The following is a 15,879-nucleotide window of genomic DNA, read 5'->3' on the forward strand; positions in this document are numbered from 1 at the left end:
TAGCTTTTAATTTGGAACACCGACAGTTTCCCCGATTGTACGTCAACAATTCCACACGGCACACGACACGGCGCACGGCACCGTACTCTGTTTTGCACTCGGCGTATCCATTGCGCACGACACGAGGGTATTATCGTAATATATAGTCGGATAGTCGCAAACCGTGTTATTACAAAGCGCTCAAGTGAGAGTAAAGTTTGTGCCTTTAACTTCTAAATACAATGTAAGTAATAGTTTCAATATTTTTATGAGATTCACTTGTAATTTTCATTCCTGCTCGTTTTCTCTTCCAAAGATCTTAAAGGATCACATTCTGTAACTAACATAGTAGGATTTATATCATATTTCATCATATACTTTCATTTCATAAACTTTACGGGTTGCGCACACCTCAAACTATAGTTACTAAACTGTTTAGTCTCGCTTTGATTCCTATGAGCTCATATGGAGATGCCCTCAATTTTAGTTGTGCAACTAAACAGTTGAACCGGCTGCGAAACAACCGACAATCGTACAATTGTTGTGCTATAGTTAAGTCAAAGGTGTGCGCCCGCTCTTAAAGTCTTTGTCCCAAACCCTGAATGTGAATATCACTTAGTTGCATTTACACACAGACCTGTAAGCAACCAAAGTTTAATTTTATATTTATTTTTAGATTGCAAACGTCAAAATGCCGTGCTGTAAAATCCCAGGAAACAAGAACCAGTGTTGCCAAATGAAATGCGATAAGAACGGATGCGTTTGTATAAAAACTAATGGAAAACCCAATGTTTGGTTATGTCTTGATGACAAGAAGAATATCATCAAGTGTAACGACGACTGCAAATGTCAGGAGAAAGAAGCCGGGTGCAAATATGTTCCTACCCAAGAAAGAACGTGTATCTGCGTTTGTGTCGGTGATAATGAAGAAATCAAAGTATGCGACGATTGTCAGTGCATTTCTGAGGAATAATCTGAAAGATCAGTTAACTGAATTACAGAGGGGTATTGGAACCAGAAAATAAAATATTTAGGCATCTTTTAAATCTTAATGCAATTATTTTGTCGTGTCTGGTAATTAAATATTTTAATCTATTATATGTTTAATCTGTTATGTCAAATAATGTAAATGTCAAAAATATAAATATAAATAAACATTTTCATCAATTAAAGAATAAACGAAGGAATATGGTTTCGTAAATTTTCTTTCCATTTATCTACTCCTTATCCTGGTCAATTAATAGCGCAAATATATTCCCAAGAAAGAAAAACCGTTTATTAGCTTTATTGTGGGCAAGAATGAAGAAAACAAATTATGCTGCACCAGCAAGTGTATTTCGAAAAAAAAATCCAAAAAAGGAATCAACAAAAAAAAGTGCGTCAAAAAAGGATATGTAAGTCTATCTATAAATAATAAAACGATTGTCTGCATGTGTGATACAAATGATGAAGAGAATGGTAAATCTAGTGATGAGTGCGTTTGCGAAGAGAGTAGCTCCAGTGATAGTTCAAGCTCCAGTTGCAATTGTGTTTGCATTGCTTGCGAAGGTGAAAAAAGTCTTTGCGTTGGTATAAATGTAAAGGGGAAAATTGAGGCTTGTAATGATTGCTCCTGTGGACAAGAGGACACCACGCCTAAAAGTTGTGACAACAAAAAATGCGACAAAAAGAATTGCGTTTGTATCGAGACGCGAGGTAAACCATACATTTGCGTCGGTATTGACAATAAAGGTACGATTATGTGCTATAGCGATTGCACTTGTAAGAACGATTGCAAACAGGGACCCAAACCTAAGGCTAATTTTGCGCCCAGCGGTGCATCGTGTATTTGCATTTGCATTGACAATAATAGAAAAGTTACCCCCTGCTTTGATTGCAGCTGCAAACAGGAGGAAAATAAAGAAACAGTTTGTGAAGGCTGCTGTTGTGTCCGACAAGAAAGTTTACCAGTTCTGGCGTTCACAGAGGACACTGCCATCGAAGTAAGGAAGGCAATCCTAGAAGATAAATCCACTAATACTTCTTGCGCCGACTGTTTGTGTGAGATTCCTAAATGCACAAGTTTTAATTGTATTTGTCCTCCTGAAACAACAACTGTCACTGTTGTAAAGAAGTTTGATGAAACTGGCGAATCGCATGACTGCAATTGTCCTGAACCCAAAGGCGAAGAGAAACCTAAATGCTGCAAGGAATAATTAAAAAGATTCTTCTATAGCACTTTTTTATCTAAGCTTTTATACTTCTTTAATTTATCAAATGGTGTTTTGTTTGTAACGATTATATTGTCTGAAAGTATTTTTAATCCAATTTTGTACCTTAATACTTCGTTTTTATTATAATTATGGCAAAAATATCAAATAAGTATGATTTACAAAATAGTAAATTACACAAATAAATACTATTGCTATATTTGTGTCTATATTAATAAAAAAATAATATTCGTTCCGCTAACTCCAATAAGACCACACCCGAAGAATCTCAGATATGATTTGTATTGAACATTTGTAACAGCATCTCATTTCTCCGAGGCAATATCGCTCATGGCAGCCTGAACATGACTTGTCATTGTGATAACTCGACTTGGGTGGCATTTTTAATGACTACGGGCGTTTTTTTTTTAATTACTTGTTTGTGGCTCTTTAAATAACTTAACTAAAGCGGTACACATGTAAAAGGGACCAGAAAAATTAAATACTTTATTATGTTACTAATCATTTTGGATTTATATTATCTTTTTAAAATCCTCGTGCAATTTAATGCCTCCTATACACGAATATTGTGTAAAAATAAATTAAAGTGTTATTTCGTGTACTCTCTCTGTATCGTATCAGTTTAATGTCGGTCGTGAAGTAGTCATAAAGTTAACCGTCATAGACCAGTACAGTTAAAGCCATAAAATTCCTACCCATGTAAAAATTCATGTGACGCTCACAATGTAATTAGGGCGAAACCTATTCATACATATTGGTACATCATAGCTGTTTTGATTGTGCGGAGATAAATTCTAAGTGGGTAGGGAATTTAATTCTCTAACTATACACCTACTTAGGGCCATCTAATTCAAACGGTCACGGTCCGAATGGCAACTGAGCCAGAGATCGCGATTAGCAGTAACGATTGTATAAAGCAACGAGAGGATGTTCACTGTACTTTGTATGAAGATAAATAATTTGGCTTCTAGCACATATTAGTTGAACGCAGAATTATAGCTACCTCATGTTTGTTTGCAAAGGTAAAGCCGACCAAAACTAATGCTGTGGGCTCTACTGTCATACGTCATTCTGCCTACATGTGTAAATAAATTAATAATAGAATAATATATGTGGCTTAATTAATTTCTTATGCACATTACCTTGTTAAAGTAACACGCTTCATACGTTCCATATTGTTTAGTTCCCGCGCTTAGTTCGTGTTTACACCGTCATAAAACGTTTAACGATGTCATATGTTAACAGTCACTTCTAGCTGTTGTATCGATAATTTATTCATAATACGAGCACTCGATTAACCTGTATTAGTTACTATATAATACGATTATATTTATGCTTTGTTTTGTGTCACTGATGAAGACCCTTTACTACAATCGATTATAGGCTCAGATAGATGGATTAGTGTTTACAATTCTGGTAAAAAAATCTTACGTATTTGTTATCTAATCAGTCGCCAGTATTACCTGTAACAATAAATATTTCGTTAAATCTAAACATTGTATAAGAAAAATTGAGACTAGTCAAGGCTGTTTAGATGTAGTTTATAAGAATACTAGCTGTTCTCGTCCAGCTTTATCCGCATGATATTATAAAAACTTTATTTTATTGTTTACGTTTGTGAAAAATCAAAATTCAAATGCATAAATGACATCCTTAGTTCCTTGATGTTGGCAGCTCGTAGTTTATGGTCTCTTTAAGGTCTCCCTAAGTTTAATAGCGTGAAAATATATAGCCTAAAGCATGTCGTAAGTGTAATGCATGTATTGCTTTTTACTAAAGGAAAACAATATTCAAAAACATGCTTTGATTGCTGACATGCTACGTCACAAAGTAGTGTGTGTTTACGCTTTATTATACTAGTATAGATATATATATGAGAGCTCGAAACATAGACCCCATACAAGAACATAATCTTCGTGCCATATCCAGGCACAGTACAAGGATGTCGAAAGCAGATATTTGTGAGCACATCGCAATGTATCTTGTATTAGAATTACCGCACATCGTAATAGCTGAAACCACTATAAAGCTGTCAATCGCGCCCCAGTCATCACCTGAGATGCTTGGGTTCGTCCGTTACTTGGTGACATGCTATGGTACAAGTTATAAGTTTTTTGCATCTTATTTTCACAATAATTACGAATGGATATAAACATTTTGATAATTAAAGTGTGCTGTGTTACGTTTTCTTTTCAAGAATGTGTAGAAATTGCATTATTAATTAACAAATGTTAAAAAAAAAACTTCTAATGCTACAATTTAATGGTTTTAAACCATGGATCCTTCTACTGTAAAAAGCTAATACATTCTGGATTAATACATTTAATAGCGTTGATACCTAACCTATTCTTTAACTTCTTTTTAATCGTATCCGAAAGTCTATTTTAACTAAAGCGTCTACAATTTTAAATTAAATTTTGTTTAAATCTTTCCCGCTACCGCTTATATCTCAGGCCATAGCTATCAAGCAAAGATCGGTTCACTTAGTGTAACAGTCTGTATGTACGTTAAACAAATTGTTGCAACACATGCTTCGAGATTAACATCGATACCCGTTATTTGTTAACCATTACATATCAAACTGCTTCATAATAGAGATATTAATGCGTGAAGTTATTCCCACTAATAGCTCCGCATGGACAGTTTTATGTAGAAATGTATTGGAGAAAAATTGCTTAATAAAGTAAAGACATGAGTAACATGATTAGGTTTCATCCAGAAAAGCTGTCTGGAAGGTGAAATAACTTTATTTTCAATTGAATGCATTTTTGACCGACTTCCCAAAAGAACGAGGTACTCAATTCGTCTGTATGTTTTATGGGTGTTACGGCATAACTCCGCCGCTAGTAGATAGATTTTGAAAAAAAAAAAATTATCCGAAAGGTAATGCTTGCAGGTGGGTCCCATTTTTTTATTTGATTTTTGGAGTCAAAGACACGTAGTTAAATAGTTTAGCTCAAAATCGCGTGATGAAATTTGGGGTCCTTTTTGCTTTCTTTGCTTATTACTTACAAATCTCAGCTATCTGTATTTTTAGTCTGTGCAAACGGGATTTTTTCGTCATTATATTACTCTTTCTTTAGTAAATATCGCAAAGAAAAAATAGTTAATATGTACATAATTAACACCAGATGTTAATGTTAATACCTCTTAGCTATTAAATTAAGTAATAAAAATTAACATAATATAGCTTAACATGTAATTTGTATTTATTATTACTAGTTCAAGGTTACAGGACAGGATTTATAAGCTTTCTTTCTCACATCTTAACACCGTGGTTTTTCACTGCCAAAACATTTTTAAAAGCCTATATTCTTTTCTCTATTTCATTTTAATAAATAAATATAGCAATATATTCTTATATAAGTTTCAGGTTAATCTTACTAATATTAGAAATGCGAACGTTTAGATGGATAGATGGATTTTTGTTACCAAGTATCTCCAAAACTGGATAACGGATTGAGATGAAATTTGGTACAGATGTAGAACATAGATTGCAAGAAGACATAGGCTACCAAGTTTGTTGATATTGCGCGAGCGGAGTTGCGGGCAAAAGCTAGTCTACAGATAATGGTCATAAAGTGTAAGCTGGAAATCTGTCTCGAACATCTTAGTTAGTTTTAATTGTAAAATGTTATTGGATGTGAAAGTGAAGTATAAATGTTATTTACATTGAATAAATTTAAAACATATGTAATGCTAGTTTTCTTCATACAGAACTGGTCTTGTAGGTCAAACGTTGCGTCGTTTACATCAAAAAATGTCCTTCAGAACCGGTCCGCGGTTCGCGTCTTGAACAGATTTATTCGAAGATTTAAGTAACAAACGATTTAAATTGAGGTTGTCATGGTTATGGCACAATAGCTCTCATTGATATATATATTTTTGTTCTTTTTCCTTATTTTTTTTTTAAATTTTGGAAATCACATATGTTTTTTAGGAGTCTCAAGTATCAATTTTCATAATTTCAGTATCCATTACAGCTCAGGTAAAGTGAATTAGTGCATCAAACAATTAAAAGAAGCAATGAATAGTAACGAACGTAAACCTTCGAATGGCATGTAATGAATGTTAACAAACGACGGACGTGTTCGACCTCGCAAAGTCGGCTAACTATAGTATGAGTGCGTTATGTCACCAGAATAATTAGTTTCCATTGCAGAAAGACGTATAGAAATTGACCTTTTTCTTTGAATTTGAAAACATAGAGACAAGATTTATCTTAACATGATAGTGTAAAATTGTTATTGAAAATTAAAAACACAAGTCAAGTGATTAAAAGTAATAGTTAGTCGATATCTCGGGACGTTTATAAATTAACTATACATCCCCACTGTAGGGCTCGGAGCCTACCCTTAGTTAGGGTGATTAGGCCATAGTCAACCACGCTGGACAAGTGCGGGTTAGTTGACTTCACACATATCTTTGAATTTACAGACCGTAAAGAGACAAAATATGTTACTATAACATACAAAAACACAATAAAAAACGAAAAAAGAAAAAAAGGGAAATTTAAGATATCTAGATTTATAGTAATTCCTTAAAAAAACATTTAATAAATTATAATCAATTCAACAGAAATTAAATACATATACTAAATAAAATATCACCTTTTATACGATTTATTTTATTTGTCCTTAAATCGTAAAGATATTTATGTCGGAATCCAGTCTTAAAATTAGGTATAATATTTTTAAAACACATTTAATTCAAAATAACAAACAATTTTTGTAACTTTATTAGAACATATATTCTACACAACTCATGCCTATCCTTGTATGTAACCTTAGCATAGTTTAGTGCTTCATTGTAATACCTATTAGGGATTACTCATCGTATTGTTAAAAGGATATATAAACACAAGTATAAACAACGTTGTTTAAATCTATACTAATACAGCGTAAACACAGACTTTGTTACGTAGGATATCACCAATCAAAATTTTAAAAAATCTTTTTTAATTACATAGTAACATATAACTCTCTCCATCGTCCTCTCAAATAAAATTGAGATAAGCGATATATTTATAACATGTTTCGTGAATGGAAACACGATAAGAGATACAGGAAACCAATCATTCTATAATGTTGATCGTGTCACGGGCTAGTGTGAAAACCGTACGTTGGAATGCCAACTATCAAGAAGGAATTTATTTACTGTAGGTTTCCACTGTCAAGAAACAACACGGGTTAATATGTTACCGGAATGAATTAGACGGGTAGATTCTGTTCCAATGGATAGAGATGATGATTCCGTGACGTAATCTGTCAATGACTAACCTTGCTCCGAGAGTGTGATCGAAAATTGTTGGCTAAACCGAACTTAGGTTTAAAGGATGATCACACGGCGCCAAGTAAAACCGGCCGATGAAGTCATAAGTGTAGATATAGGAACGCTTAGATTTGGGTTTTAAGGTATGGTTAGTAATATGTTAGGCAAGTAACCATATTGACGGATACATCGGTGGCGCTTCGAGTCAAAACACAATTTAACTAAACAGTGTTTAATTATTTTTATAGATGATTCAGTTGTTGTTTTATTAGTAAACTAGTATTCTTAATTATTACCCGGATTAGGTTTAAAACCTTATCAAACTAAATAAAATACTAGAACCTTGTACCAGTATTAAATATGTCAAACGCACTATTAAAATTCAAAGCACAATCTCTGTTTAAAATTAAAGTAAACCAAGGCCAGTTTAATATTCACATACAAAATATTGTTTATTCCTTCAACATTTTGCACGGACAATAAACGAAACGCAAATGAGATGCATAAAAGAAGCGGGCGGGTTCGAAAGCCGGATTTTTGCACTGAACATTACAAACTTGTTCCATTTGTTTACATTTATTCTCACATTAAACCCCTCGTGATATTTTGAGATAAGAATTTCTGAAATGAATTAAATTACTACCATACAAAAGATAAATTAGACCGTTTTATTGAATCCCATTGTATCAAGACAAAAACTCTATTTTGGAGTAGTTAAAAAGAAGTAAAGATATCAAAACTTGTACTTCATAGTATTAACTTCAATGCATATAACAACAATCATCATCTCCCCTACCTTCATCATCACCAGCTCATTATACGTCCCCACCGAGGGTCTCGGAGCCTACCCTAATAAGGGGTGACTAGTCCATAGCCAACCACGCTAGCCCACTGCGGGTTAGTTCTTCACACATATCTTTGAATTTCTTCGCCGATATGTGAAGGTTGCATCACGATGTTTTCCTTCACCGTAAGAACGTCGGGTACATTATATACATATGAAAATTCGAAAAATCGAAAATCACATTGGTACATGGCGACATTCGAACCCAAGACCTTGATTACAAGTCAAGTGTTCAAACCACTGAGCCACCGACGCTCTTTTACCTTATTCTACATATTTTCGTAGGGTCAGCGCGCAGGGTTTTCGTCCTCCAGCTCTATCATACGTCATCTGTCATCACTCCCTTCTTAATCATATCAGCTTTCATGAATCCATCCATCTCTTCCTAAGTCTTACTCTACCAGTGTACTTTATTATAATCCTTAGATGATAATTCTCTATGATAGGGTTTTCGACTTTCCAAATTGTTACGTTTAAATTAATAACAGAAATAGAATTTAACGAGATATTCGACACAGACGACTATACATTGCTGGTCATTAACTTGGTATTTGCGCGGGCGTTTAATAATCTAACTGGAATTCATGAAAACAAAGTAATGGCCAATGAAATGTTATTTTTAGCGTTTAAGGCGTTAAATATTCTTGTACAATAGCTGCTGTGATTGCCAACGTCTGTGCCAATGAGGGCATAGCGCATCCTTTAGCACTTACTGAAATCAAATATTTATGATTAGTACATCCTTTAGCATATATTTACCGTATGTGTAGAGGTCCGGGTATTTAGTAATGTTTCAAAATTATAGCTACTATATAAAAATACTAGCTTTCGCCCGCGACTCCGTCCGCGCAGAATTAAAAAGTGAGTAGCCTATGTGTTCTTCCAGACTTTCCTCTACATCTATACCAAATTTAATCGAAATCCGTTCAACCGTTATGGGTACATACTCTAACAAACATCTATCCATCCATTCATCTAAACTTTCGCATTTATAATATTAGTATGATATTAAAAATTTAAATGTTTACATTTTACTAGCTTTCGCCCGCAACTCCGTTCGCATGGAATTGACAAAAAACAAAAATGAATCGTCTGTGTTCTTCCAGACTATCCTCTACATCTATGCAAAATTTAGTCGAAGTCAGTCGCTTAAGCTACAAACTCTAATAATCTTTATAATATCAGCAAGATTTGGGGACACTGTTTAGTTTATTTTAATAAAATATTTGGATATTTTTTCTAAAATGTTTTATAACATGTCAATACAAGGACATAAGTTGGCACCAAAATTGACAACTAACATAGTACCTTTCAAAGAAGTTACCTGCTAATTACATTATTTGTAATCCTATTTATTTTTAAAAGATACAAAGCAACGTAAAAATATATCAATGCGTCCAACCTACGCGTGGTTAAAAACATACTGAGTTACGTTCAATGATGTCACCTCGCCTGTACAAGGTCCTAACAACCTACCTTATACAGTCGTAAAGCCTTATATTATATTCGTATTGAAGGCTCATTTCCTTCCCCCTACATAATATTCAGTGTAACAAATAAGATTGCTTAATAAGTTGAATGCTTTACAATTCAAAGCTGTAGACAGTTTTAATGCGAGAGCTCACCTTTGCGTAAACTATCGCACAAGAGTTGTGCGATCGTCGTTTGTTTGGAGATGCTCACACTCCATATAGGCTCATAGGAATCAAAGAGAGACTAAACAGTTGAGCGATATTTTAGTTTCAAGTGTCGGCACGCATTTAATCATGGATTTCCTCACAAGTCAAAATTGCTGTCTTTTTCAAAGTTAATGAGAAGATAACATAATAAGTTTTATTCATGTATTTTGCAAGGAGCTGGGACCTTGTTAGACATGAATTTGACTGTGAAAACCCACGGTTAATTGGTAACGTGGGAATAAATTGACACGAAAGTAGGTGGACATGATAGAATTATTGATCCAAGTGCAGTAGTTAAATTTTAACCACGTCATAAATCAATAAATTAATATTTCAATAACATTTACATAATTTGTATATCATAATGATCATGTCTCTAAAAAAGTGACAAAAATTATAACAACTGATAGCAATGTTTACGACTTCATGGTAATAATTTTTATTAGTAAGTAGTTATCTTTTTAATTAAAACAAAGTTTTAAAAAAATATTTCAAACAAGCTAATTAACTCAAATGTTTGTGATATATGTCGGTTTCTTAAAGTGGAAATGAACCATTTCACATGCACGACTCGCTTAAAAATTGTGGTATACAGGTTCGGTACGTCGTGTGGGATTGTAATTTGGTACGTGCCCTGACAAGCCTTCTTAATTCATCTCATTAGCCTTTCTCTTAATCGTCCGAATCGACCGACTTGTGGTTTACGGAGAAAGGAGTGACCCGTAAAGGTTTGCTTATAATGCATTCCAAATTCAAATTTCATACACAAATTATTGGCAAGAATCAACAGAAAGGATTTTTTTAATACATTAGAACCTCGATAAGTTAAAGTCCAAGGGAAACACAAAATATTTTAAGTTATAAACGTTTTAAGTTATCAAGGGTATAGACCATACAACATAGGTTGTAGAGGTTTTGAGGTCTGATAGGAAGGAAACATATTTTTTTTTGAAGTTAGAGAGGTTTTTAAGTTATCGAGGTTCTGTAGATCGAAAGTTTCTTAGATCACTATCACATATTCGAATGTAAGACGATTCAATAAAATGGAAACAAGTTTTATAAGAAACTGAATTATTTCATATGGCATTCGATATAAATAAATTCAATGCCATATTATATTTAGAAACACTTTATGAAATGCGGTGGCTCCAAATGTCGCAAGGAAATGTGTCGATTGCACAAACTCGATGCGATTCGAAATCTATATCCATCAATCGAGTTACAATCGTAATGGAAAAATCGTCAATCAACGTTTGCTAATAAGATTACCAAATTTGAGATTAACTTTTCAAATTATATAGCGCGTTAGGTTGAATTTAAGAGGTTGGATTTCTTTGTCATTATTACATTAGAGAATAAAGAAATCGAAATCGTTAAAAGAATAAAACTTCACATTCGAAATGAACTAAAATGGCGCGCATACTATTGACTAAATTATGGCACAACTGTTAAGTCTAATTATAATTCCTATAAGCTCATATGGAGGTGCGCACACTACTCAATTTTTAGTAGAAACAATCGACAAACGCTTGTGCGATTGTCGATTGTTTTCCGTTGATATTATATGTGATCACTAAGGTTTCGTGTAACTTTTTTAATACATAAATTCAACTTCCAACGATAACTGACAGCGTAGAATTTAACCTAAAAATTCAGGATAGCGCATCTCGTAGGCGTATCTTAGATGGTAAAACTTTGCAGCATAATAATGTAATATTTAATACTTCGCACGTTCAAGACAAGTTTATCGTCATCAAGTGATAAATTCATAATAATCCGCCATCTATGCAAATTGCCGCAAATTGCCAAGATACAATCGCGCTCAAAATTGTACTATGTGAAAATCTCGCGAACGCTTGGCATTTCCTTTGTTTTATAAGTACAAAGTTACGCGGATGACTATAAACATTGACGTTTGAGAGACAGGACCTGTCCAGCCATTAACCTTTGTTAAACAAAAACGAACAATAACTTTTAAAGTTCTATTGTACGCTAGTTTGATGTGTGTATATTATCCAGTGCTCTCATTGAGTTTTATAAATTGTCTTCCAGTTGAAGTTTGTGTCATTTCCTCCGCGGAAATTGCAGTCATGAATAATGTTCAGTGCAACTGTGTCAGTTTTTGCCTTGTCCATATTTCTATAGTCAATGGTTTTCTAAGTTACGCGGATGACTATAGATATGACATCAGTTATGTTAATGTTAGGAATAACTTTGTAGACGACTCGTTTATTCACAAGTAAACGGAATATCGATGTTTGTAATGTTTTATACAGTTTTATTAATGGTGCAAATAATACCGCTCACATCGTTGTTACTTGATATATCAGTTAAGGAGATCACCCGTTAGTTAAAACTAGTGACAGGTGATTTTCAAAACACATTAATAGTAAATCAAAGGGTCAGTATGACCTTGAAGTGGTCGTATTACAGAGAGCAATATTTAGTAGTAAGGTGATATATGGTGAACATTCGTTGTGTCACTGCTAGAGTATATCATCCCAAGGAAGAGTTAAAAACAATCTACATTTGTGTAACTGGCTATAAAACTAAATAAATTACATCATATTGATCCGTCGACCTGTTTATTGGGTACAACTGTCCTTATAAGTCAGAAGCACCTACTCATAGCCTTTGTGATCGTCGCTTTCGATTTCTTTTAAGTATACATTGCTGTTTGGAAATGATAATAAAATGTATCATCAACTTTTAATGAAGCAATGAATGGTGTATGAGGGAAAGTGTTTTAAGTAGGCTTGTTTCCTATATTCGGAAGGTTTGATGTTATGTCATATTGAATTTGTTACGTCGTTTGAAAAAATGAGTTGTTTTACTTCGTCAAATTTATACGTAATTATTTCGATATTAAAAATATTCAGATTGTGTTGAAACAGTTGTTATTTTTTGTTATAAGTGTGAAATATAATTGAAAGCGAGCGCACGTAGCTGAGGCCTTTAAAAATTCCAGCGTCTGACCTTCGATGAATGTCAACACATTAAGAGCGAGTGATTAATTTGCTCAGCAGACATTCTGATGCAAAGGGCACCGGTTGGTACTGATAATATTTATATAATTTATATGCAACTTGTGCCCCGGCTTCGCACGGGTCCGATATGATACGAAAATGTGTTTACATAAACCTTAAGAGCGTGCGCACACCTGAAACTAAATTATAGCACAACTGTTTAGTCTCGCTTTGATTCCTATGAGTTTATATGGAGGTGCGCACATAGCTCGAAATTTAGTTGTGCAAATAAACAGTTGAATTGGCTACGAAACAATTGACAATCGCACAACAATTGTGCGATTGTTTACTCAAAAATTTATTAGTATTTCGCTACTGTCTCATACATGTATTAATTATTCATGAAAGCCTTCCTCTTGAATTACTCCATCTTTTAAAATACGGCAACAAAATGCGTTGCGTAATTTGAAACTTCTTACCTTACATAGGGACAGACAGACTTTATTTTACATGTAGTGATATAAACGATTCCTAGATAAAACTATGGTAAGGATGTGTTGGACACAGAAACAAAAACGTATTTTAGACCTTTCACTGCATATAATTATTGCAACTGTGACAGAGAATTCGATAAAACATCAATAAATTGGAGTCTTGTTAACCTTGCAAACGAATGCATATTTGTAAAAGTTATTCTGTTTAATTAATCGTTTGCTGAAGGTTCTTTTGTCTTACAATCGTCTTGTTTGCTCATTATGCAACATACTATATACAAGTGGATTTATTTGCATACTTTAATATGCACGTCACCGAAAGATTTGACATCGCTAGATTATAATCTACACACGCATTTCATATACTACAGTCTGCGAATAACGAAAAGGATAGATTTAATATCCCGCTTTAATATCTTCGCACTGTTGGGCCGGCTCGCCCGGTGTAATACCACGACCACACAGAAAACAGGCGTGAAGTGCAATTCCGCGTTTCGTCTGACGAGTGTGGTGCCGGAGGCCTAATTTTAGTCCCTTTCCCATTCCACCCTTTTTTAAGATGAAAGGATGGGAAGGAAAAGTGGATTTGACAGTAGAGAAGACGCATAGGAAGGGGAAATGTCCTCCTTATGGACATCTCCTACTCCGTCAATTAAGAGTAGGCAACGCATCTGCAATTGCGGATGTTTATGGGCAGCGGTTGCTTTCTATTTCGGTGGATTCAGGTAGCCGCTTGCTCGTTTAACACCTTATATTATAAAAACTATTTTTTTTACAAAATCATGTGATTATATTTTACGACTATCACGTGGATCTTAAATAATATACCACTTCCGTTTTATTCGAATTCCACTGTCATGTTATTCGGTACACAACTTTCTTATAGTTTATCTCACTGATAGTATATCAACGAAGTTAACAAACTACCGGTAGCATGATGGTGGTAGGTAGTGTTATTATACGCACAAGATACGATCCAGCGATTGGCTCTTTGGATCCGGCCAGGTGCGTCGTTACACAACAAATTATCTCATTGCTTATTCGTCAATAGGCTAGATTATTACATCAAAAAGATAATGTGTGGTCACACTGTCAGCGGAAAACGTATAGTTAATAATCTCATAGATATTGTTTTTCTCTTTGTCTACTTATACTCGAACAAAGTTATTTACATTATAATAACTTTAATAGTAACTACGTTGTGTAATAAAGCTTTGAAAGCGGTTTAAAAGCTCAACTGAGTTTTCAAGATAATTTAAAGTTGTTATGATTTTTTATGTAGATTTACGTCTATTTGTTTAACCTCAAAAAACCATACCCGATATCATGAGCTTAGAAAAGCTCCGGATTTAATACTTGAAAAATATAATGAAATTTTTCTACAACACCCATGACCTAAATGTTTTTAATATCTTTTTAAACTCCGTAGATCAAACATTTTTACAGCATACAAAAATTTCTATGGCCTTTTATTACGATGTAAAAACCTACGCGGGATATTAACAATTTTAAACACTTTTATATAAAATAGAGAACATAATATGTTTTTACTCGTTAAACGCTGTATATAAAACCTATAAAAGTCATAGCGAAAAACAATACTATGTAGGGTTTGTAGTATAATTTATTTGACTGTTTTCCACACAATATAAAAAGACGCCTCAACATTTGCTGGTATTATTTTCTAGAAAAGTCAAATAAGAATACAAATATATAGTTTAATTGTCAATTTCCATCATTCTTACATCGATTTTACATTTATTTCTAACTTATATTACTATTAAATACATTTTTATAATCCGTTAAGTTTACTTATGTTATAAAACTTACCTCAACAATCCGAGTATTTTGACAGCTGGTGTAAGTACACAGCGAAGTATTTTGCACAATACTTATAAGAAACAAACATTAATTACGTTTCAATTCAATCTATACACACATTCACTAGTTACACATGTCAGTTCGATATTCGTTTATTAAATAGTTTTTTAATACTTCGATATTTCGTTAAACGAAACGACAGCCGTATCGGCGTGCGCACGCGCCGACTAAACCGCGCAACACTGCCTGATAGGTCGGCCATTTTCTTGCAGCATGGTGGGAGAACACATTGAAATAGGAAATAAACAGGAAAAGTTGCCACAGGCATCCTAAGCTATGCTATAAACTATAAAAACCTCATGGTTAAATAAGAATAAAGTAAGTACATATATTAATAGAACAAAATAATTACATAAATCGTTTTAAATGTATATAAAGCATGTTTTTCATTAAATTTCCATTTCCCACAGATGTCTTAAATTGCATATGCGTTGCCTGCCCTTAAAGGAGAACGAGACGTACATAAAGAGGATATTTCTCCTTTCTATGCATCTCCTTCACCGACAAAACTACTTTCCCTTCCCATCCTTATAAGAAAATGAAGAAAAGGAAAGG

General features: G+C 33.8%; 2 protein-coding genes across 3 annotated transcripts in view; one reads left to right on the forward strand and one right to left on the reverse strand.

Moving 5' to 3' along the window:
* Positions 1-15,497, reverse strand: part of LOC106109833 — a 54,110-nt gene extending 38,613 nt beyond the window's left edge. For both annotated transcript variants that reach the window (XM_013291460.1, XM_013291458.1), the window contains exon 1: positions 15,274-15,497. The gene's annotated coding sequence lies outside the window, so the exon portion shown is untranslated. The remainder of the gene's footprint in view (positions 1-15,273) is intronic.
* LOC106109645 (balbiani ring protein 3-like) lies at positions 116-2,346 on the forward strand. Its single transcript, XM_013291229.1, has 3 exons — positions 116-223; positions 656-949; positions 1,224-2,346. Exons 2-3 carry the CDS (start codon positions 671-673, stop codon positions 2,172-2,174), a joined length of 1,230 nt encoding a protein of 409 aa, XP_013146683.1. The 5' UTR covers positions 116-223; positions 656-670; the 3' UTR covers positions 2,175-2,346.
* Positions 15,498-15,879: the final 382 nt, after the last annotated feature.

Source organism: Papilio polytes, unplaced genomic scaffold (assembly GCF_000836215.1).
Source record: "Papilio polytes unplaced genomic scaffold, Ppol_1.0 DF821067.1, whole genome shotgun sequence".
In the NCBI taxonomy this organism is placed as follows: Eukaryota; Metazoa; Arthropoda; class Insecta; order Lepidoptera; family Papilionidae; genus Papilio; species Papilio polytes.